Here is a 22,433-nt window from a genome sequence, read left to right as displayed (position 1 = left end):
AAGTTATTTGTAAATCTGTGATTTTTTTTTTTTCTGTACCAAAAGGGTCCAATGGCTTTAACAGCTCAATATTGCTCACACACAAATGATGTAATGGCTGCAATTTACTGTGTACTTATGAGTTGTACAATAGCTGTGATGATTCGACTGCCTCGTGGGCATGTACATAGATCCATGTTAGGCTGCTGAATCTTGTCCTCTAGGAGTTGGTCTAGCTCCACCCTTAACTCTCTCACAAGCTCGGCTACCTGTAAATACACGGCAAAGACTATTTAAGTAGAGTTTGTTTGTTGAGTTCTTATATACCCAAGCCTACATCCGCATGAACTATAAAAGGGGTAACCCTGTTTCAGCTATAGGAGTAGGTGGCAACCAACCTCTGGAAAAAAAAATTGTAGCCCACACCTTGAAGTGGCCTTGTGTGTCTGGCAACTTGCATAAAAAAATAATAATGAAAATTAAAGAAAGGCCTTACACGAATATGGTCTCACTAGCACTTCACACATTTTCAGCACTTTTATTCCATTTGTCATCCATTTAAAAAAATCAAGATATCTGACAATCTTTTTCACTTGGCCTCCCAAAATTGTTGCTTAAAAAACAAGCTCTTGTATTAGGAAAGTAACCTGACCCCATTTACCTGAACGGATGCAACGCTGAATCGAATCCAACCCTCATCCAATGAGATGATGAAGCGTCCCTTATCGAGATCAATCGACAGATCACAGCCACCAAACAACAGCAGTGGGTATATGGACACCATGCTGCAGTCACGTATGTACACCTGATGAATAACAAGGGAATTTTTGTTATTAAAGGCTGTGAACACTATTGGTAATTGTCAACGACCATTCTTCTCACTTGGTGTATTTCAACATATGCATAAAATAACAAACCTGTGAAAATTTGAGCTCAATTGGTCGTCGAAGTTACAAGATAATAATGAAAGAAAAACAGCCTTGTCATACGAAGTTGTGTGCGTTTAGATGGTTGATTTTGAGACCTCAAATTCTAAATTTGAGGTCTCGAAATCAAATTCATGGAAAATTACTTCTTTCTCAAAAACTACGTCACTTCAGAGGGAGCCGTTTCTCACAATGTTTCATACCATCAACCTCTCCCCATTACTCGTCACCAAGAAAGGTTTTATGCTAACAATTTTTGGGGGTAAGTACCAATAGTGTCCACTGCCTTTAAAACGCATACTTTACACTGGTATTGCATATGCCACAGAGTACCATATATATTCATTTGAAATTTCAATAATAAAGCTTAAAGGCACTGTACACGTTTGGTAATTACTCAAAATATACATCAGCATAAAATCTTACTTGGTAACAAGCAACGGGGAGCTGTCAATAGTATAAAACATTGTGAGAAAAGGCTTCCTCTAAAGTAACATAGTTTTCGATAAAGAGGTATTTTTTTTCACTAAAATAACAAAAGACTTCTAACCAGAAGCCTTTTATTCCTATCTAAAAGCACACTTTTTTCTACAACAGGGGTGTTGTTTCTTTCATCTTTTTTTTTGCAATTTCAATGACCAATTAAGTCCAAATTTTCACAGGCTTGTTATTTTATGCTTATGTTGAGATACACCAAGTGAGAATACTGGTCTTTGACAATTACCAAACGTTTTCAGTGCCTTTAAACCTCTATAGGTAAATTATGTATTCACAGTAAGTAGGGATTCAGGTCATGACCAAAAACTTGGTCTGCAAAAGGTATACGCCTTTCTTAATATTCATGCATGAGGTACGTCACAATGCCAATCCAAAACGAGGCGATGGGCGCAGCCACTGCAAGTGATGGGGAACGTGCGCCCATAGCCTCATTTTGGGTACGAATTATGACGTCATGCATAAATATTGAGAGGCGTATGGCAACTTATTGAGGTACTTATTAGTGATACATGTATGGTTACCTTTGATGTTTTGATCTTTTCATGATACACCAGATAAGGGCTCTCGTAATATCTCACTTGAAAGTTAACTGATGATGGATGAATGTTAACCTAGTTAGGAAAAGGAAAGCAAAATAATTGTTAGCATTTGAGTTGACTGGCAGATCAAATTAAAACTGGTTTCATTGGCCCCCTGCATTTATTACTACATTTTATTCTAATGTTAATAAAACCTTTGGCTTTTATATACATGTTGTGTAACTTCCTTGCTAACTGTTGAATCAATCCAAATGAGCAAGTAATGTTGTGAACTTTCACATTTCTGAGAAATTCTTGTTCATCATTGACAACAAACTTCATACATTATACAGTGGTTTGTCATTGCCGAGCGATTAAGAGCACCAAACTCAACCTCTGGTGTTGTGTCCTTGAGCAAGACAATTTACCATAATTGTGACCCACTCTCTCAAAAGATGTCGCCCAATGCATTATTGACTAATGGACAGTTGAATGTGGAAAATATAATTTTTTAATTATTGTTTTACTTTTTAAGATTTATATTTGCATGGTAAACCTTTAGAACACTTATTTTAAAGCTATGAATACAACAAAGCTATGAATACAACAATTTTGTGATCTTACTTTAGTCGAATTTGTATCCTTCTGTGCGAAATGGTAGTTTAAAACATCACTTTACTTGTAATTCGTTTTTAACAAAATATGATATACTGGCTAATTTCAAATGGGAGTAACTCAGCAACGTGATACACCCCATTGCTTAGAAATAACCCAAATAATTGCTGCTAGTGTGTTCTTTCCAGCCATGCATATAACTAAATTTTTTAAACTGTCAACATCTGACTCATTTTCACAGAGCGGGTCACAATTGCTTTGCCCTTCGGATGGAGCATTAAGCCATAGGTCCCATGTACTAGGATTGATACTGCCCGTAAAAGAACCAAGAACACTTATCATGGAAGAGTAGGGGTTAACCACAGTGTTTCTGGTCCACGTAGCAAGCACCCTTGTTTACAGTGATTCAGTTCATTTTACGAAGCATTCTTGGTTTCATTACCAGATATATGCAATATCTGATTGCTCCTAAAATGGTGCAAAACACATCTAGTCGAGTTGAAACCAAGGTTCTTTTCAGAACCACCCCAACTCATTACATGGTGTTACCGCAAACCTTTCTACATCGTATTTCCACCAGTTTCAAATCCAACTTAAAACACATCTAGCAGAGATGTTAAATTTGCATTTAACATCTATTATATCGTTGCGGTACCCACTGCCAAAACATAGGATTCGAACTGCCTCTAGCTACCGTGCAACCTCGGTCGTCCAGTTGGTAAGACACTGCTCTAGAATTGCAAGGGTTGTGGGTTCGAATCCCACCCGAGTAACATGCAAGTGATATTTGTTTCATTGGACTTGGGAAAGTACCGAGTATACAGTGCTAACACACATGGGTGTATGGGTAAAATAACCAAAATAAACATCTAGCAGAGTCTAGTGCCAAACTATTTTCACAAATATTATATTATGAACAAAACTCACATATCCCTCTTCCTTTGTTTTGAATCTGATATCAGTGGGTTTTGGAGCCTTAGGGACTGCCCCTGCGCTCGTCTTACTGTACTTGGACTCAGGTGTCATGACTTGCACAACGTTAGGGTAGAGGGCAGCACACAGCACAGCGACTACGAGTCGGGAGTTTTCTGCGTTGGAGTTGGCCTGAAACAGAAAAGTTTGAAGACAAAATAGTTTTACTGCAATTGGTGCAGACGATTTGTGTAATTCATGAAACTTTGTTTTTATTATTACTAAATTGTTTTTTAAAATCTCTACAGATTAAAAGGAAGATAAGTGATCAGGAAAATATAATAGATGTTAAATTTGCAACGGGATATAGAATATTAATTTTGGTTTTTACCAGTACACTGATGAGTGTTAGCACTGTATACTCAGGAAAATATATTTTCAAACAATCACTTCATTGCTCTGTATCAATGAAAGGTGTTTCAGATAAGAAAAAAATCCATTTGATTTACTCAAAATGAAAACCAAAAAATCATGTTATGAACATTTGCATAATTGAATGTGACAAACTATTGCAACATTTGCTCATGTATGTCTACATTTTAAATAAACTTAAATTAAAGAAAGTTTATGAACAATCCTAATTTATTTTTTCACTAAAAAGGTACAGAAACTCAAAGAATTGTTCTGAGGATGAGGACAAAATAGTGACAAATTGATTTAATGACATCAAGCATTACACTGGCCTGTGCCTTGTGTCCAGAAAAGATGTTTATTGCAGTTTAACTTGTACATAACAACAGAACTTGATGATGATAATGGTGGTAAAAGTTATCTTCTATGGAGAGTAGACACTTACCTCTGGTCCACACATCTTCAAGACGGCATCTCCATTCCCTCCCGTCTTCCTGTCCGTCATCTTTGCATTCAGACCATCTTGGACAAAACCGATTGACGATAAGAGCTCAGCGAACTGGTGCTTCATGCTCGCTATCATCTACAAGACATGTATATAATATCGGGAAACATTAGGGCCGCGTCACAAGAGGCCATTACAAGCAATTTCAATGAAAGACAAAATTTATGAAATTCAAGTTGCTGTAGAAGATTTAGGCCAATTTTAAACAGCTGCTCTTGTTTACAGAAAGGAGAAACTCACCTGAAGTGTTTTGAACGAGAGGAAGTTTTCATGACAATAACGATAACCGTTGTACGAGCCGCGCTCTATCACTGCAGTCCAGCCCTAAAGCAAAGAAAGACAGTTATTAACAACACCAAATTTAAAGCTCTTGATATTAAACCTTTCCCATCAAAAAGGATAATTACATTCATGCATGCATACAGACATTATTGGTGGGTAAATTGATTACAGCCAGACCCACAAACATGAATGCGTCATGCCATCATTAGCCTATACACAAAAAAAACCAATGTTCATTCAGTTTGGCCTCCAGTAGTTAGTGGCTCTGAACTTCTTTACTTTCTGGGTTGGCGCTGAATTTACACCCTAGCTTCACAAGCAAACAAGTGCTTAGTAACATGAAGTACACACACGCACAAGAAAATATTCCTTAAAATTCTTAAGATTGGCGTATCTATTTGTAGCACCTTCCAAATATTGATATATATATTACAACCCTATAATTGGACATATCACAGTTATGCATACCAGCGGCAATGGCAGTATCAAAGCGTGACTTTAGCTGTACCTTGTATGCTCTGAGCAGTGTAAGATGGTCGCTGTTACCGATGGCAAACTCCAACTTCTTCTTGTCTGCTTGATCACGCTTGTCAAATGGAGAAACCTAGATACAGAGAATCAATACAACAAAGTATAGACCATGTGACCTACATGTATGTTTACACTCAAACCGCCCTCTGTTGACAAAACACTGTATCACTGTACAAGTCATGTTTCACCACGCAAAAGGACACATAGTCATGGTAAGATCGCATACACTTTCTAGCTGGCTGCCAATACAAAAAGGTTTTGCCTGGCGGTATGGGCGCGAATCATGTTATGGTTTTCGAGTAACGTCAGAGGTCACATAGTCTATACTTTTGGTAAACAAAATCATCATGCTAGAAGCAATTTAATAAATTTAATAATGAATCCCAGATGATAAAAAGAGAATCTGAAAGCACTTACAAATGGTGACTTGAAGCTGAGACTAGCAGCAATAGTAAGTACAGGATCCAAACAGCGGAAGATTGCACCAAACAACATGAGTTTGCCAATGCGTACATCAACTGGTAGGGAGGCTAAGTGAAAACCTAGCGGTGTTAAGGCCTGAAAACACAAAATGAAAACTTGTTATCAACAAGAAGTAAGCCCAGTTCATACTTGAATTGCAAAAGCAAAGTGAATTTCCATGAGTCACAGAGTGTAAGGTATTTGCTTGTGTCACATCATTCACTTTTAGCTTAAATAGCTGAAAACATTTTCAGGTTTTTCTGTGCATAAATTGGGACTGTATGCCAGAGTCAATGCAGGGGTCGAAATTGCCACTAGCCCGCTAGCCCGGGACTACCAGATATACAGCCGGGCTACTGATTTTTCCAGTTTGATAGCCCGACGGGCTAGTGGAAAAATAATGCAAAAATCATTATCACAAACAATAAAGAACTATGTTATTGATGTATTGTAAAGTTTGAGCCATGACGCGAGACATAATGTGTCTTTCGGGCTACCAAAATCTAATCAGGGCTACTAAAAATTATTGGTTACTAGCCCTGCTGACTACCATGGAAATACACTTAATTTCGACCCCTGCAATGTGCCTTGGAATATCTTGTTTTGTTCATTTTGAATGAGTAATAGATGATAAGAAATGTGAAAATGTTATTTTCTTTTTAGGATGATCTTACCTGACTAAGGTCCAATGCTCCAAGATTCTGTAACCTTAAGATAGAATCTTGAGTGTTTGACACTGGAGGAGGTTCCAGTAGATTTGATAGCACATCCTGTTGACATAACAAACCAATAAAATTCCAAACAGTTTAGCTCATTGTAGTAGTATTTTGATTATGATATATTTCTGGTAATGAAAACAAGGATCCTGCCTCATAAGTAAACATAATCACTGTAACCCCAAAGACTGAGGGAACCTGTAAACAAGGGTAATCGAACATATTTGATCCACCGCCTAGTACTTTAGCAGCATGCAGCATCAGAGTCCAGCATTCTCCAGAAAACGATCAGAGCATACTGATCGAAACGTCTTTTCAGAACCACCCCCAACTCATTTAGAGATTGTGTTATTACATGGTGTTACCGCAAACTCTTCTATATCTTATCTCCACCATGCAAAGTTTCAAATCCTACTTAACAAATAACTGTTTAAACTCACCTGAACTGACTGCCTTTTGAAGATCTCCAGAATTTTTATTCTCAGTACCAGCTGCTCCAATGGAATCCTCTGGATCTCTACAAAGTTGTCATAAAAATAAAAATAAAAGTTGCTTTGTGTTCTACCCCTGATGACTGGGATCACCTTAAGGGGATGTGATGTTCTGATAAAGGTGGACAAAACTAATGCAGGACATAGTATTTAAACTCCCCCCAAAAAAATCAAATTTGTCTAATAGTGAATGTTGTTCAAAGAAGCAGTTGCATGGGTAATAAACAAAACCATGTCACTGTGGTCAAGTGGTTAGTCTGCATGACTTGCAACCACAAGGTTGTGGGTTCGAATCCCCAAAGCTACCCGCTGATTTCACAATGACTAGAATAAATATCTTGAAACGTGCGTCAGTGCTAATAACAGATACCTGGAATAGGCTGCTCTCTCAGGTGTTCATCATAGGTGTGTTTACTGTAGAGATGAAAACACACCCCTTGGGTGACACGCCCCGCCCTTCCTTTGCGCTGTAAAGCATTGGCCCTCGACACCCAGGTCGTTTCCAGGCTCTCCATTCCCTTTGACGAATCATATCTAAAAACAGCACAGGAAACTGATTATAAAAGCTCTAAAAGTCTTTAAAGGTATTTTACAGGATTTGAAAAGCTGACAAAATAGTCGCAGTGTTCATGTTTTGTGTGTCAATCACATAAATGTACATGTAATAGCAAACTTGTGCAAAGTTGGGCTTAATCCGTTATGTGAGTCAGTAGAAAATAGTTAAAACCCAAGCACAGTTTTTAGCACCTTAACACATTTTCCTTAATTTGTTTTTTATCCTTTATTTTCAGATACATTTTTTTTTAATCTCACTTAATTTCAGAAGAAAATATTTCACAGACACATTGTTTCTACCCTGAATATTTTAGTCAGTACGCTTTCAGACTAAATTAAAAAATGATGTTTTTTATCCTTTCCAGTACTGTACATTAGCTTAACAATTTGAAAATTTCAAAACAGCAGAAACTGCACAAGGTAGGTTTTGCTCCAGAAACTGCACAAGGTAGGTTTTGCTCCATCGACAGAAAAACAAAACAAAAACAAAAACAAAAGGGACATACCTTTTCTCCTTCATTTTGCCAACATCAATAACAAACACAACATCATCGATTGTGATGGAGGTCTCGGCGATGTTGGTCGCAATGACTACTTTAGTCACCCCCTCCTTGGGCTTGATGAAAGCAGAGTTTTGCTCCTCACTTGAAAGTGAAGAGTGCAGAGGGACAAGCTTGAACCTTGGGGAAAAGGTTTTTAAAAATCCAATTCAATGACTGGGAAGACACAGATAGCAGGGCCCAATTTCATAGCGCTGCTTAGCGGCCGATTTTGTGCTTACTTTGCAATTTCTATTTCATAGCACTGCTAACTGTAAGCACACAAAAACGCATGCTAACCTTCCGGTGCTTACCGCACGAAAATAAATGACGTCACAATGCAAATCCGCGGTAAACACACAATGTGGCCGCCCAATTTTTCTGCTAATCTACGAAATAAGCCAAGGCTTAAGCAAATTTTTCTGCTACAGTAAGCACGCAAATTTGTTTACCGTTAAGCAGCGCTATGAAATTGGGCCCAGAAAACTGAAGGCATTTAGTGATAAACAGAACAATGTAAAGATGTTGACAAAATAGGGAGACTGCACAATAAAGGGCAAGAAAGCTCAGTTGGTAGAGCCCCGGCACGTTAATCCGGAGGTCGTTGGTTCGAATCCCACTCTAGTCAACTCTTTGTTCAACCCTAAAAATCAGTATAAGTTTTAATACATTTGGAACAAAGTTCACAAGAGAAATAGTTTTTTTAAATGCTGTCATCTCCATACAATTGTGTTAGATTCATGTGTTTGATCTATGACAATTTTGGGGGACAAAAAGCGTCAGAAAGAGAACCAGCTGGAGCCTGAAGGATTGCCTAAAAGAAACAACATTTCGGTCTAGAAGCTATCCTCTACGTATACTTATAAAATATGCATACTATAATCACAGGTTATTCTCGTGGGCATCTCTTCACTTGAGATAATTTTTTTAAAATAATTTTCAGATGTTCTACATCTTTATCGTGCCTGTATTCGTGATCTTTTTAAAATCGTTAATTAATAGTAGCACTTATCAGAGTTTAGGTAGCAAGAAGTATGTTATGCCTTCCCAGTGGAAAGTATTTTTGTATTTTAGTCTTTGGATATCTTGTATTTTGAAATTGTACTTAAATTATTATTTTTATATTTCATAATGTTTTTCTGTAATTTTAAAGTACAGTAAAGAATATATATTTTCTTATGCTCTGTAATTTTAAGCGCAATTCAGCCTCTGGCTGCCAAGTTTGAATCTTCTTAATAAACCAATAATAATAATACATAATATGCAGCAGTAATAACAAACAAGAACACACAGCACTCAGTTGAAGAGATTGTAACAGAGCAGACCATTTCTCTATTCTAGGAGTGTTTCTAGGTGCCTTACTTTTTATTAGCCCTTGGTCCACAAAGAGAGCTCTGTAGTTGTTCATAACAAGACATTATCTCCGCTAACCCTGGCAAGAAGATAAGAATGGCTCCGTCTTTAGGGTACTGTTGGGAATAAAAATAAAACAAATTGTTTAAAGACAGTAGACACTACTTGTGATTGTCAAAGACTAGCCGTTACAGATGGTGTATCTCAACATATGCATAAAATAACAAACCTGTGAAAATTTTAGCTCAATCGGTCGTCAAAGTTGCAAGATAATATGGAAAGAAAAAAACACCCTTGTCACACGAAGTTGTGTGCTTTCAGATGCTTGATTTCGAGACCTCAAATTCTAAATCTGAGGTCTCCAAATCAAATTCATGGAAAATTACTTCTTTCTCGAAAACAACATTACTTCACAGGGAGCCGTTTCTCACAATGTTTAATACTATCAACCTCTCCCCATTACTCGTTACCAAGTAAGGTTTTATGCTAATAATTTTTTTGAGTAATTACCAACAGTGTCCACTGCCTTTAAGATGTAGAAAACTTACAGTTGCTAGTCAGTAATATTCCTTGGGTAAGGTCCTTAAGTGGGGTAAGTGAGATTGTGGCTATAAACACAGGGAGCCAGTCCATTGCAGGTTACTCCCCTGCTGTCATTTGGGTGAACAGTAGGCCTGGGCGAATTATTCGAATATCCGGTTAATGGCGAATAGGTTTTCCTATCCGTAACCGCGAATGCCTTTTTTTTCTTAACCGGATATCCGCATAGGGCCCGAATACCTATTTACAAACCGGATAATTCTGTAATTACAACCGAGTAACCGGATATTCTTTAATATCCGAATATCCGCGGACGTCGGGCGACAACTGATATGAATGTTTTGTCTGAATCCTTATGAAACTTCTATTAAGACAGCATAAAACAGCATATATTAAGTATTTAACTATGCTCACCTCCATGAAGAGTTAAAACAATGACATTTCTGACGTAATTTGTTCAAAGATTACAAAAGTTTTCCTTCACGTAGAGTCAATCACGATCAAAAGAAAAAGCAAATCGCCATCTTTAAATTAGATCCGGTCATTTTTATGAATGAACCGAGTGACACTGTCTAAAACTAATATCAATCCGCCCATAAGATCTCATTCACAAACGAACAGCGCCCTCTAGCGGCAAACAAAAAATATTTTTAATTTTTTTTAATTTTTTTTTTAAAGTAGCGCCCTCTAGCGGCGAAAAAACTATTCGAATATCCGGTTAATTTCGGATAGTTGGCCAACGGTATCCGAATAACAAAATTTCACTATTCACCCAGCACTAGTGAACAGTATAACTTGCTCACAACCGACCAGGCTCAAATTCCAAACTCACATTCTATACACCAATCCGAGCAACGCGCGCCACTGCTGCGGTGTACCTGTGCCTAGTTTTGTGCACAAAGACACGAGAAAATCATGTTCCTTTTCACTCTCTATGGAAATAAGATGTTTTCCTTACAACTTACACACTTTCTTTGACATGATATCATGATATACCAATGTAGATCACCGACCACAAATATTTGCAACCAAACTTAAATCAAATCATCTTTAAAACGGTGCAGTCTTACATGTAGGTGAGTTTATCGGTCAAAGACACGGAAACAACATGTTATTTGCATCGACAAGGTATTTTGTTCAAATTTCAGTATTTTGCTTTCTGCTTATAATTTAAAAAATTTATCAAGAATGTAGTTAATCGTTATATCATGCAGCCATGTCAGGGAACTTGCATAGATTGTCGAGGAAGACTTTCGATTTCCTCATACTTTTGTGCACAAAACTAGGCACAGGTACACCGCAGCAGTGGCGCGAGCGGCGCCCAGCACTTGCATGCCCGGATTAGTGTATACTTTCAAAACTTGAGTGCACTGCCCTAGACTGCTTGGCCAGGACACGCCGCTTTGAGTAATTTGATCCCGGTCCAAACTATCTGAAGGAGGGAGGTGCACGATATACAAGGAAGGGGTTTTTGGTCACTAGATGTCCCTCTTACCTCATGATCACCGAATACGATCCATGACACCAGTGTTTCAATCAGGTCATTGTTGATCTTATCTGGGTCCATTGTACCCAGAGTTTTTATGGTACTTTTGCTGTAATCTATGGAAGACGAACACGAATCAAGGCATCAGTTGGTTTGAAACAAGTAAACAGGTTTGTGATTAAGTACTGAATGTCAAACAAGAAGTAAACCACAAGGAAAACAGACTAGGTAAGTTTTAAATAATTTTGCATTGAACAACGAAAGAGACTAGAGCGAGAATTGAACCTGTGACCTTCAGATTTCCCTTTTTTGACAATATCTTTATTAAGGGGTAACAGTCAGAAATCAGTCAAAACATTTTGTCACTTAATCCTCCTCATCTCAATAAAGTTTAGCAGTGGATGATATTTAAACTCTAAGTAGGAGGGTTGACCAGACAACTGATGGTCTATGTTTGTTATCATGATTTTACCTTTTTTATACCTAATTTTTTTTTTAATGTTTCCTTGCCCTATTGTCTTCTCACATTGCTATTGATTATTATTGCATCGTGTGATTGTGATTCTGTTTTTTTGGGTACCGAATAAAGGCACAAATTTTATGATTATTTGAAATAAAAAGGAACATCTGTGTTATACAATAAGGACTTTCTTACCGCTGTATCTGAGAGCTAGCTGTGGGATTGTTAGATTCCAATCTTTGACGTTATCTTTAGGGGGGCTGACATTCAACGAGGATAACGCTTCCGCTATATCATCCTCTATCCCACCGTCGTGTGTAAAGCCCCTCAACTGTTTGGCCGTACTCTCTGATTGTACAGCATTGCTGCGCTTGATTGGTCTGGAATAGGTTGAATTCTCCTCAAGCACATAGCTGTTTGAAAAGGTCAGGGGTGAGAGAGAGTCATTACTAGCGAAAAAGTCTGAAACTTATATACACATTCAAAGGTATGTTGAAATAATGCCATTTCTACCATTTGGCAACCCCTGGGGTTATAGATTCCAAGGAGCTTTTGGAAACAGTATCCAAAGCACAAGAGAAGTAGACCAATGAGCAGGATTTATTTTTTTGTGGAAACAAATATTGTCTGATTTTCTTCACCAGACCGACATAATCAGTCTGAATTCAGACAAAAGTCTGAACAATCTCATCCCTGAAAGGTGTGTATAAATATTATTTTGCAGCAACAGTTATAACATTGTTTGCAGTAATAGTATTAGTTCATTCTTTTGCATGGACAATTTTGTTGATAAGTTGGTAGAGTTGGATTTTCAGAACTTTAGATAGTTAGATCTTAATTTTTAAAAATATAAAAGTATCGCCGGATGGCCACTTCAGAGTAAGAGCTACACTTAACTGATTTGGGATATCGACCCAAATGAACCGTCACCAGGAACACATTGCCACCTGCTCCTGGGGCTAAACAGGGTTACCCCATTCAAAGCCCGTAAATAGTAGGCATAGCTATCATCCACTACCTTCCCAACTTGCATTGAAGAGACAATTTCATAGATAGTGTTAAATGTACAAATTTCATGGATTTCAATTTAATAATAATAATTAACCATTCCTGTATAGCGCTTAACAAATAGTAATTAAACATGTCCCCAAGTGCTCTAAAGAAAAACACAACAGAATACAAAGACAAGATGTACTGGGTAACAAACAAAACTGGAAGAATTAAATGTTAAATAAATGCATCTTTGAAGTCAATGTTTTTTAAATGTTCCGGGAGATTGTTCCATAAAGTTGGGCAGTGCGAGCGAAGCTGCGTTCACCATATGACTTGGTCACCACTGGTGGAATACCAAACAATTTTTTTGTTGTTAGAACGAAGAATTTAACTCTTTTTCCCAACAAAAAGACCAGTTACACATAGATAATTCAGGCATGCAACTGTGGTTTAACAATCATGAGGAAAGTGCCATGCATAGCAAAAGTTTGTAATGTGGTTTTCTATGGCTAATATACATACAGATGGGCACAACTCTTCCAGTCATCAGGGTATTGAATGAACAAATCAATCAATCAACCAATAAAGACTGATCAACAAAGTACTCACTTTGTACATTCAATGGCATCCTCCAAAAAGTACTGTTCAACAGCGAAGGTTTTTCCTGTAAGTAAAGATGATTAGGAACAAACTCAGTAACTTGACCAGATGCAAAATAAATCAAATTTTGCAAGTCAGATCGTAAGTCACATAATGTCCCAAAATAAGCCAACACCCATGGCGTTGTGACAAACTTAAATAATAAAAAAACGTGTTATCCTGGCAGATTTAACATTTCTGCCTTCTGAAAAGTGCACTCGAAAACATCTTGATCGTCGGCAGCGGAGTTGTCACCAAAGACTTGATTTTGCCACATTTATTTATAACAATAATTGCAAAGTCGTAAAATCTAGTCAATTCTCAACTATTAAGTTATATTTGCTCAGTCAAGTCAAGTCACAAGTCGTTTTTCCCCAAGTCAAGTCAAGTCAAGTCACATACATGTCAATAAAATTGGTGAACCGACTCTGGCTCAAGTCAAAGTCACCAACTCGCGTCAACAACACTGTGTTGTATTGGAGAAAGTACATTCCTTGAACGCAACACAACACTTCTTTATTCATCACCTTTCAACACTTCTCAACATGGCATTGTGTAAGCCAGCCGTCGCATTATGGCGCTATTACAATATCCATGAACACAACACACTGATACATATGAAAGTCAACCATTACCTGGGATGTGGATGACTGGACAGCCTTTGAAGTAAGAGGAGAACAATTCAGCATTGAGTGTTGCACTCATCAGTATGATCTTAAGATCTTTCCTCTTTGGTAGAATATCACGCAGGACCATCATCAGAAAATCACTTCAAGCAAACATGAGAACACAAAAAAAGGAAATTTTGTTTCATACAGTTATAATGTTAAAGGGTCTATGTACTTTTTGTAGGACAAAAAACACAATGTCAACAGATTTACATTAAACTTACACAGTTTGAAGATAATGATGGTAGAAAGCTTCCCTGAAAGTATTACTTGCTTAGGTGCTGTAGTTTTTGAAAAATGAGTAAAACAATGTCATGAAAATAATTTTCGTCTCAGTGATCACGAGACAAAAATTATTTTGGCATGTAAAAACGTATTTTCATTACATTGTTTTACTCATTTCTTAAAAAAACTACAGCAACTCAGTAACTAATATTTTAAGGTACGCTTTCTACCATCATTATCTTCAAACGGTGTAAGTTTAGTGTAAATCTGTGGAAGTTGTGTCTTGTGTTACAAAAAGTAGCATCAAGTTCCAGTGGAAACACACCCAAACACATATTCTATTTTTTGTTTGCATCCCTATGGAGACATCTTTTGTTCTTTCCCTTTTCCCAGTAGTTAATAAGAACCTCCCTAAGACTTTGTACACAAAATACCTTCTGAAGCACCCCAGTCTTTAGAATTCCCTTACAGAGACATTTCGTTTCCCCTCTTTTTTTTTTCTCAGTCTCCATAAGTTTTGAATCCTATATTTTAGCTGTGGGTACCCAAAAACTTTACTAGATATTTAACAAAAATTCACAGGACTCTGGAAAGTACTTGGCATCGTTTCTTTCTGGCTATAGGTTTAAAGGTACAAACAGTGACCATATAACAACACATCAGTGTATTGGTAAAACCAAATATTATTCTTTATCCCCAATGCAAATTTAACATTTATTGTGTTCATCTTTTCATTTCGAACTTTGGTTGTCTTTTGTGTATATAACAGAGTTCTCGGTTTTTGTACCACTATAGTGTCATCATTGACTGACATGGCACACTAGAAGTGTTCAATATTATTATTATTGAATGACCTCTGATCACCATCATCCTCCAAGCCCAGCTTCCATACCTTTCATCACTTCTCTCATGTACTTCATCAACAATGACATGACTGACTCCATCAAGGTTAAAATCTCCTTCCAATCTACGCAGAAGGATACCAGTTGTGCAAAAGAGAAGTCTTGTAGAGGACGACTGTGTGGGTGAGATGCAAACAGAAAAAAAGATCTTAGTTATTTGGATAGGATTTTTGAGCGTATTTTTTTTACAGTAAACAAAATATGAAAAAAATAGTTAGTGGCCTAACGTTTCGACTCTGGCAGAGTTTTTTTTCGAAGGCTACTATGAAGTAAAAAAAACTATGACCTTTTTTTTGACCATGTGCTTTGTGTGCAATGCTGTTAACAATGTTATCACTCTTACCAATGTTGTACACACACTAAATCAATATTTGATGAAAATAATGAAGACAACGTCAAACTGCAATGACGCCAGACCTTGCGCTTAAGCTCTTTGTAAATTACACCCCCAGGCTAGTAACCTGTAAATTTACATGCCCCCAGGTACTTTAAGTAGCCCTTTCTAATGTATTAATGGTAGTGGTCACAACCAGTTATGTTCACTAATAAATTAACACATGTAAACAATTTATTACTCACATCTAAAAAGGAATAGATATGAGCATTTTAAACAAGTAGGTGGCAGTTGTTATCAGTCCACAGGGCAAGTTGAGAAGTGGTGTTTACTAGCCCGTAGCACTTTTTAATAGACAATTTACGCCCAGCTAGTGTTGAGCCCTTGAGGCTGATAGCTAAATCACAATGACTTTATTCCGTACCTGCTTGTTCTCCAGTCTAATCTGGTACCCAACCACACCTCCCAGCCTTGTAGCTCTCTCATTAGCAACTCTCTCTGCCACCGCTGTAGCTGAAATACGCCTTGGCTGGGTGCAGATGATGTTACACAATGAAGGCCCATGGTTTGCAAGGGAAGCATCTAGGATGAACTGAGGAACTTGGGTTGTCTTTCCGCACCTGACAACAAAACAGCGATACAATTTAAGGATTACTCAAGGTCGAGCTCAAAGAGGTCGAGATCACATGTCTTATGTTGATCTACTAGGACACTGGGTTTGTGACAGCTGGAGAAATATCTAAATGCATGAGGGACATGGAGATCTGGGGACAACTTAAGCCCGGTTCATACTTCCTGCGAATACGAATGTTGACGTCACAAATTCGCAACGAATAATTTGCAGCAGTTCAACTCTGCTCAACTCACTTGCGATTATCGGTGCGACAGGAGGGTTGTGATGTCAAATTTGCTTCGCATTCGCAGGCAGTATGAACCAGGCTTTAGCCATAACTTCATTGGCTGAACACACCGCTCTAAAAAGAAGAATTCAGACTTTCCCCCCCTTACTTATGAAAACAGCTCTTAAAGAATTTAAAATATCAGTTTAAGTAGTTGTTATACAGCAGAGCTGCCAACATCTGCATCTTGCAATCAAAGAGATTTTTTAAAAACCTCAGGGTGATATTTTAAATTACATTCAACATAGGGAAACTGTTTCCATAATCAGGGACATTTTTCAATTTTGTTTGTTAGAACACGGAAAGATTGGTCAGGGAACTTTTGATTGAATCAGGCATGTTTAAAATTCAAAGATTTGTTAATTTATTCCTGCGTCACTTAAAATTGTTTTGAGGAATCTTACCCAGTCATGCCACTCACAACCACAACTTGGTTTTTATCAAGAGCTTCCAAGATGGTCTCTTGCTCCTTCCATGCAGGCAGCTTCCGTCTGTCAGCCAAGAAGTTCTTGTATGCATGAGAATGCTGTTGCCTCTTAAAGGTCTCTTTGAGGGTTCTGTTAAGCCGTTCAATTTCTCTCTTGTCTCTTCTTGGAGGTATGTTCTTATTAGTTCTAACTGGAAGCTGTTCGACTTCCTCCTCCTCCTCCTCTTCATCATCATATTCACTCTCACTGCTTTCATCAAGATCCTCCTTCTTCAAATTTGTTTTTGATGAATTCACAGAACTTTTAGTTCTTGTGCCTCGAGGTATGCCAGCAGAAGCACTCTGAGGTCTACCACGTCCGGCACCATGCTTCGTTGCAGAATCGTCCTTTTTTAAGGAAGGCGCAAGACCCATTGGCAAAGGTTTCTCTTCAAGGGCCGTAATCATCTGGTCAGGATCTTCCAGAAGGGCGACCAGGGAGAACACAACAGGAGAGGCACTTTCGGCGACAACCTTCGCTTCATCAAACAGCAGTTTAGAGACATTGAGGCATTTAACGATTGGAAATTCTGGACTGGCCGTCAGGAAGGCAACAAGTGGAGGTTCCATGGGATACAAGTTTCCCTTCGGGAACCGGATCTCTAACTGATAAACCTGTGCGTTGGAGTTATCACAGATCTCCTGGTATGTCTTTCCAGGGGTTACTTTATGCCGGAACTTGCACGACGAGCCAAATCGACAATGACCCTGCTGGTAGAATCTGCAGATATTGACATTTGAGAGGGATTGTTCAACCATCTGCTGTTTTCTGTCGTGCAGTTGCCTCGCCTTAACCTGAAAATGATCTGTGACATGAGGCAGGTCAAAGGTCATGACCCATATTTGGTTGGGTATTCTTTCCTCAAAGTCGTCTCTGTAGATGGAGCTGAGGGCCAGAGCTTCCTCTTCCCTCTGGAGAAAGGCCTCCTTCATCAGCGCCTCGTTGTCCTGCTCTCCCTGACTCTTAGTCCGTTTCTTTTTGCTCTTCTTTGAAGAAGTCTCAAAGCAAGTTTTGAGAAGATGTTCTACTGCCTTGCCGACATCGCCGTCTGTCTCTTCCAAGGCTTCCTTGCAGTGGTCACGATGGAAGCCATATCTGACATAAAATTTTACAAAAGAGTTTGAAACTTTGCACGGTTTAAATAAAATCTAGAAACTAAAGTCCACAGTAAGAACCTGCATTCTCTCCTAACAATGGTCTGCTGGCCAAATGCTAAATACTTAAGGAACCAGTCAAATTTAAATCAAAGTGGTGTGGCTGGTTAGTTCAGTGTTGAAAAAAAGCCATATTAATTTGAAATTTAAACAATCGAAAGGGCTGGCGGACCAATACAGGTCTGGATGGCTAGTCACTGAAAAAGTTAAGGGCAAACCCTCGGGGAACTTAGGAACCCATCAGAGTAAATTAGTTAGCAACAAAAATCTTAGGAGACATTTCTACAGTGCTAACACAAACCTTATTGTTTCATTTATCAGCCACTTAAAGAGAATATGACTATTTCCTCTTAGAATGCATTAAAACTGAATTCAAATTTGACAAACTATAAAAAAGAAACTGGTGATCAACCTTAAACTGGGGTGGAAAAAAAGATCCTTCTAAGATCATTTATTGATTGGTAGTATACTGCACCAAAGCACCTTGTAAACCGTTACATTGTGCTCTTAAAGGAGTAGATCTCATAATTCAAACGTAGTCCCACATACCTCGCACGAAAAAACTGAATGTTGAAGCGCATTGAGTGTCACTGGTTGACATTTATGAGTGGTGTATAAGAAGCCATTATTATTATTATTGTTGTTAAAAGAAGGAAAAGTTTTACTTTTAACTTTGAACGACCAAAACGGCGGACACTCACTTAAGTAGTTTGAGCACAGCGTATTTATTGACAAGCTTTTCTTGCAGGTCATCGTCCTCCTCATCCACTTGGAAGAAAGAAGCGCCCTCAACCATCATTGTTTTATCCTCAGTCCAGTAGCGATTGTCGCTATGATAATCCAATTCCTCGTAGCCTTGCTCACTGTGTCGAAAACAACAGAAAATCAAATGTCTTTTTAGAGTGCACTTGAAAGGGTATTAAACACAGTGATTTTTTACAAAATTTTAACGCCAGGTTAGAGACTTGTTTTGGCTGTGTAATCCTCAGAGACCATTTAAAGGAAATTTGAGCTCAATCGGTCGTGGAAGTTGCGAGATAATATTGAAAAGAAAAAACACTCTTGTCACAAGAAGTTGTGTGCTTTCAGATGCTTGAGAATTCGAGACCTCAAATTCTACACTTGAGGTCTCGAAATCAAATTCATGGAAAATTACTTCTTTCTCGAAAACTATGTCACTTCAGAGGGAGCTGTTTCTCACAATGTTCTATACCATCAACCTCTCCCCATTACTCGTTACCAAGTAAGGGTTAATGCTACTAATTATTTTGAGTAATTACCAATAGTGTCCACTGCCTTTAAAGCATGGAATAATAAAGGAAGGGAACAGAACACTGGGTTTAGGGATGCAAAGCTCAACTCTGGCCACAGAAACTACTGTGTGTATCCAACCCCGGCCATATCTCATTGCACCCCCCCCCCCTCCGCCCCCTTTCAATGTTGGCTTGCGAGGTCTTCTGGGAAGTGGACAGGGAATGTTTATTGAAACGTTGAGAATGGGTGGACTAAGCATATTGGCCTGGATTGTGGCCATAGATAAAATTATGACAAAAACCAATTCACGCGCTGATGCTTGGCTTTAGTTGCTTTTAAGCCAAGAGCAACAGCGTTACAAAAAAGGCCTCCTTCTATATTCTTTAAAACTGTGTGATTTAAGTACCCTGGGTACCTCCATGAGGGAAGTCTAAATTTCTATTGAAAATACCAAGGAAATAAACAGATGCATGGAGGCAATCACCTCCATTGCCTCTGTAAAGAATCAGGCTTGCCCAAAGATGTTTGAAGTCTGACAGACTGTTAGAAAGCAAGTTACTCCTACCTGAACTCAGTGGGCTCTGCCCCCTTCAGTTCTCTCAGGACGTCACGCACTAATTCTTGATTATCAGTAGTCATATGAAGTTGCTGCATCTGAACCTTCCTGGACTCGCCCCTGCCACGCCCTCTTGACCCGTTGCCACCACCCCGTCCTCGATATCCATCGTTCCCAGGTCCTCCAGATGATCCCCGCCCTGACGATGAAGACCCTTGTCCTGATGATGACGATCCTCGTCCTGATGAAGATGGGCCCTGTGAGGAACTCAGTGGTTTTCCTGAAGAATAGCCCCCTTTTGAAGAGCCCCCACCTCTGCAAAACAATTATCTATCTCAATAGAGACATTCCTCGGGCATGGGAGTTGGACTACTCTATTGCTCAGGCCTGAAGGTCATTAGTGCAGCTTTTATGGATTTCATAAAATTGGTTTTGCATATTTTGGGCTTTATTTATTTGGCAAAAAGAAACATTCATTTTAAAAGACAAATATTATTTTATTTGTTTTAGTGTTTTCAAATTTATACACATTATTGCCATGCAATGTCTCATAATGCATATAGTAATTAATCAAATCAACTCTAAGCAGCTTAAACTGTTTTTTTTGTATTTGAGTCTGAGAGTCTGAGAGGAGAAGGTCTGAGAGGAGAAGGTCTGAGAGGAGAAGGTCTGAGAGGGGGAGGTCTGAGAGGGGGAGGTCTGAGAGGAGAAGGGGAAAAGAAATTTAATTACATGCTCTTCTTAAAAGCTACAGATCCTTCAACAACACAAGTACCTGTTACTGTTGGTGTTACTGCCACGTGAGTGTTCCCTCGGCATAAAACAAACATCATCGTCTAAGTAATCATATTTTCCCTTCCTCGCTCCAGTCTCCGACGCAAATCCTGCTGGCTTTTGACTCTTTCCTCCTCCTCCTCCAGTTGAACCCTGACCTCTGCCACGACTTCCACCACGACCTCCACCACGACCTCCGCCACCTTGACCTCCTCTGCTTTTATTTCCTCGCCCACCTCCTTTGTTGGGGCCTCCTTTCTTTCTGACAGGGTTGTCCATCGTGACTTCCTGTATAATTATGTCAGGTTTCTCATGCCTGTATTTAGCTGACTTCTGTGGGGTTTGAAGGATTATACCAAGATTTTAAGATTTTAAGATTTTCTTATAAAACAAATCAATTCCAAACATTTTGTTTGCTGTTGGTCAAAATAGCTTAAAAAGAGCTGGAATTTTATTACAATTGTTTGTACTTGATAGAGTCGCAGATCCAATGATTTTGATGTAATCAGTAAAAAAGCTATTTTGTTATTGTGGATATAGGCCTGCAATTTTTCCATATTCAATTCCTTTGGGCATGAGTGCACAAGAGTTAAATTTGCACTTTAGTTTTGTGGCTGGATGCATTGTTGATCATGTTGATAATGTAAGAAAATAACTCGGTGTAGTTTGACCTTAATTGAGAGGATAAATCAAATTGGTGGAATGCAGCAACAAAATTGTCCTGTTATTAATTAGAAACAGATACTGGGGTGCTGTATTCCTTTAAAAAAAAATTGAGGTGGACAGATAACATTTGTGCACTTAATGGGGGCAGACTGTATGGCCTGAGGAAGACCGCACTGGACAGGGACGCTTGGAAGGAGTTCACTTCTCGGATCACCACAGGACGGCTGACGCCCTAATGGACTAAGAAGAAGTGTTGTTGTGGTTTTACTTTTATTTGTTAATGTTGGGCGCAAAGTAGCTGCCATCTTCAAGATGGGCCGTGCAAACTTCAAGCTTTTGGTAGTGACTTGAACTTGCTGATGAAGTTTGCACGCTACATTTCGCCAAGCACGACATGAACTGCATAAAATTAAAATGACCCATAGTGTGGCGCGTAATGCACGCTTGCTTGCTTGCCCAGTTCCCTGGACATCGCCTCTTTGTGGACTTTAGTTTCGGTCCTTCTTAACAGGGGCCCCGCGGGTGTGAAAAGAACCCTTTTAATTATTCTCAAAAGGATTCTTTTGAAAAAAGTACTTAGTTCTACTTCTACTTTGGTACTTGGCATATAGTCCTTCAGTCAGGATGTAAATGCCAAGGATAGTATGATATGGAATATAAAGTTGCAGGAATGACTTATGATTCGTCGATTCGACACTTCAAAAGCCGGTTTGATTTTTGAAAAACTTTTTTTTTTGACAGCACCAAATTTGCGCAGGATTGAAATTTGCGTGGAACATCTGGTGCGCAAGCTTTAACCTGCATGCACAAAAGGGCCATCAAGTTTGCGCGCTCAGCCAGGGCTGAAGTTTGCGCGGGGATTGAATTGAAGTTTCGTAATATCATTACCCATAATTAATAAACATGGTAATACATAACTAATACAGCAATACTTACTTATAAGTATACCCCTATTAAATTCTTGCACTTATGTTGGATGGTAGACCATCTATCAGGATATTGCATGGATTGAAAGGGGTTTACCCTTGCCTCACAGCACGAAGTAGCGGAGGTTACACGTTGTGTGTGATGCACAATCCCAAATTTGTACATTCGCTCGTTCCCCCATGCCAATTCACTGCAG

The 22,433-nt window shown here is 38.7% G+C and overlaps 1 protein-coding gene across 1 annotated transcript; it reads right to left on the bottom strand.

Moving 5' to 3' along the window:
* Positions 1–101: 101 nt before the first annotated feature.
* LOC139936270 (putative ATP-dependent RNA helicase DHX57) lies at positions 102–22,376 on the bottom strand. The gene is made up of 24 exons (XM_071931062.1): positions 22,247–22,376; positions 20,646–20,977; positions 19,880–20,185; positions 18,762–18,923; positions 16,844–18,001; positions 15,965–16,160; positions 15,197–15,321; positions 14,047–14,180; positions 13,382–13,436; positions 11,975–12,192; positions 11,329–11,435; positions 9,303–9,409; positions 7,908–8,081; positions 7,217–7,380; positions 6,796–6,872; positions 6,314–6,409; positions 5,595–5,735; positions 5,155–5,250; positions 4,605–4,688; positions 4,305–4,442; positions 3,464–3,640; positions 1,925–2,014; positions 641–784; positions 102–248 (listed from the first exon to the last, which is right to left on the bottom strand). The coding sequence occupies exons 2-24, from the start codon at positions 20,921–20,923 to the stop codon at positions 105–107; spliced, it is 4,371 nt and encodes a 1,456-aa protein (XP_071787163.1). The 5' UTR covers positions 20,924–20,977; positions 22,247–22,376; the 3' UTR covers positions 102–104.
* Positions 22,377–22,433: the final 57 nt, after the last annotated feature.

This window comes from Asterias amurensis, chromosome 1 (assembly GCF_032118995.1).
Source record: "Asterias amurensis chromosome 1, ASM3211899v1".
Classification (NCBI taxonomy): Eukaryota; Metazoa; Echinodermata; class Asteroidea; order Forcipulatida; family Asteriidae; genus Asterias; species Asterias amurensis.
Note: the sequence above shows the minus strand (reverse complement) of the source record. Positions and strands in the feature narration are given on the sequence as shown.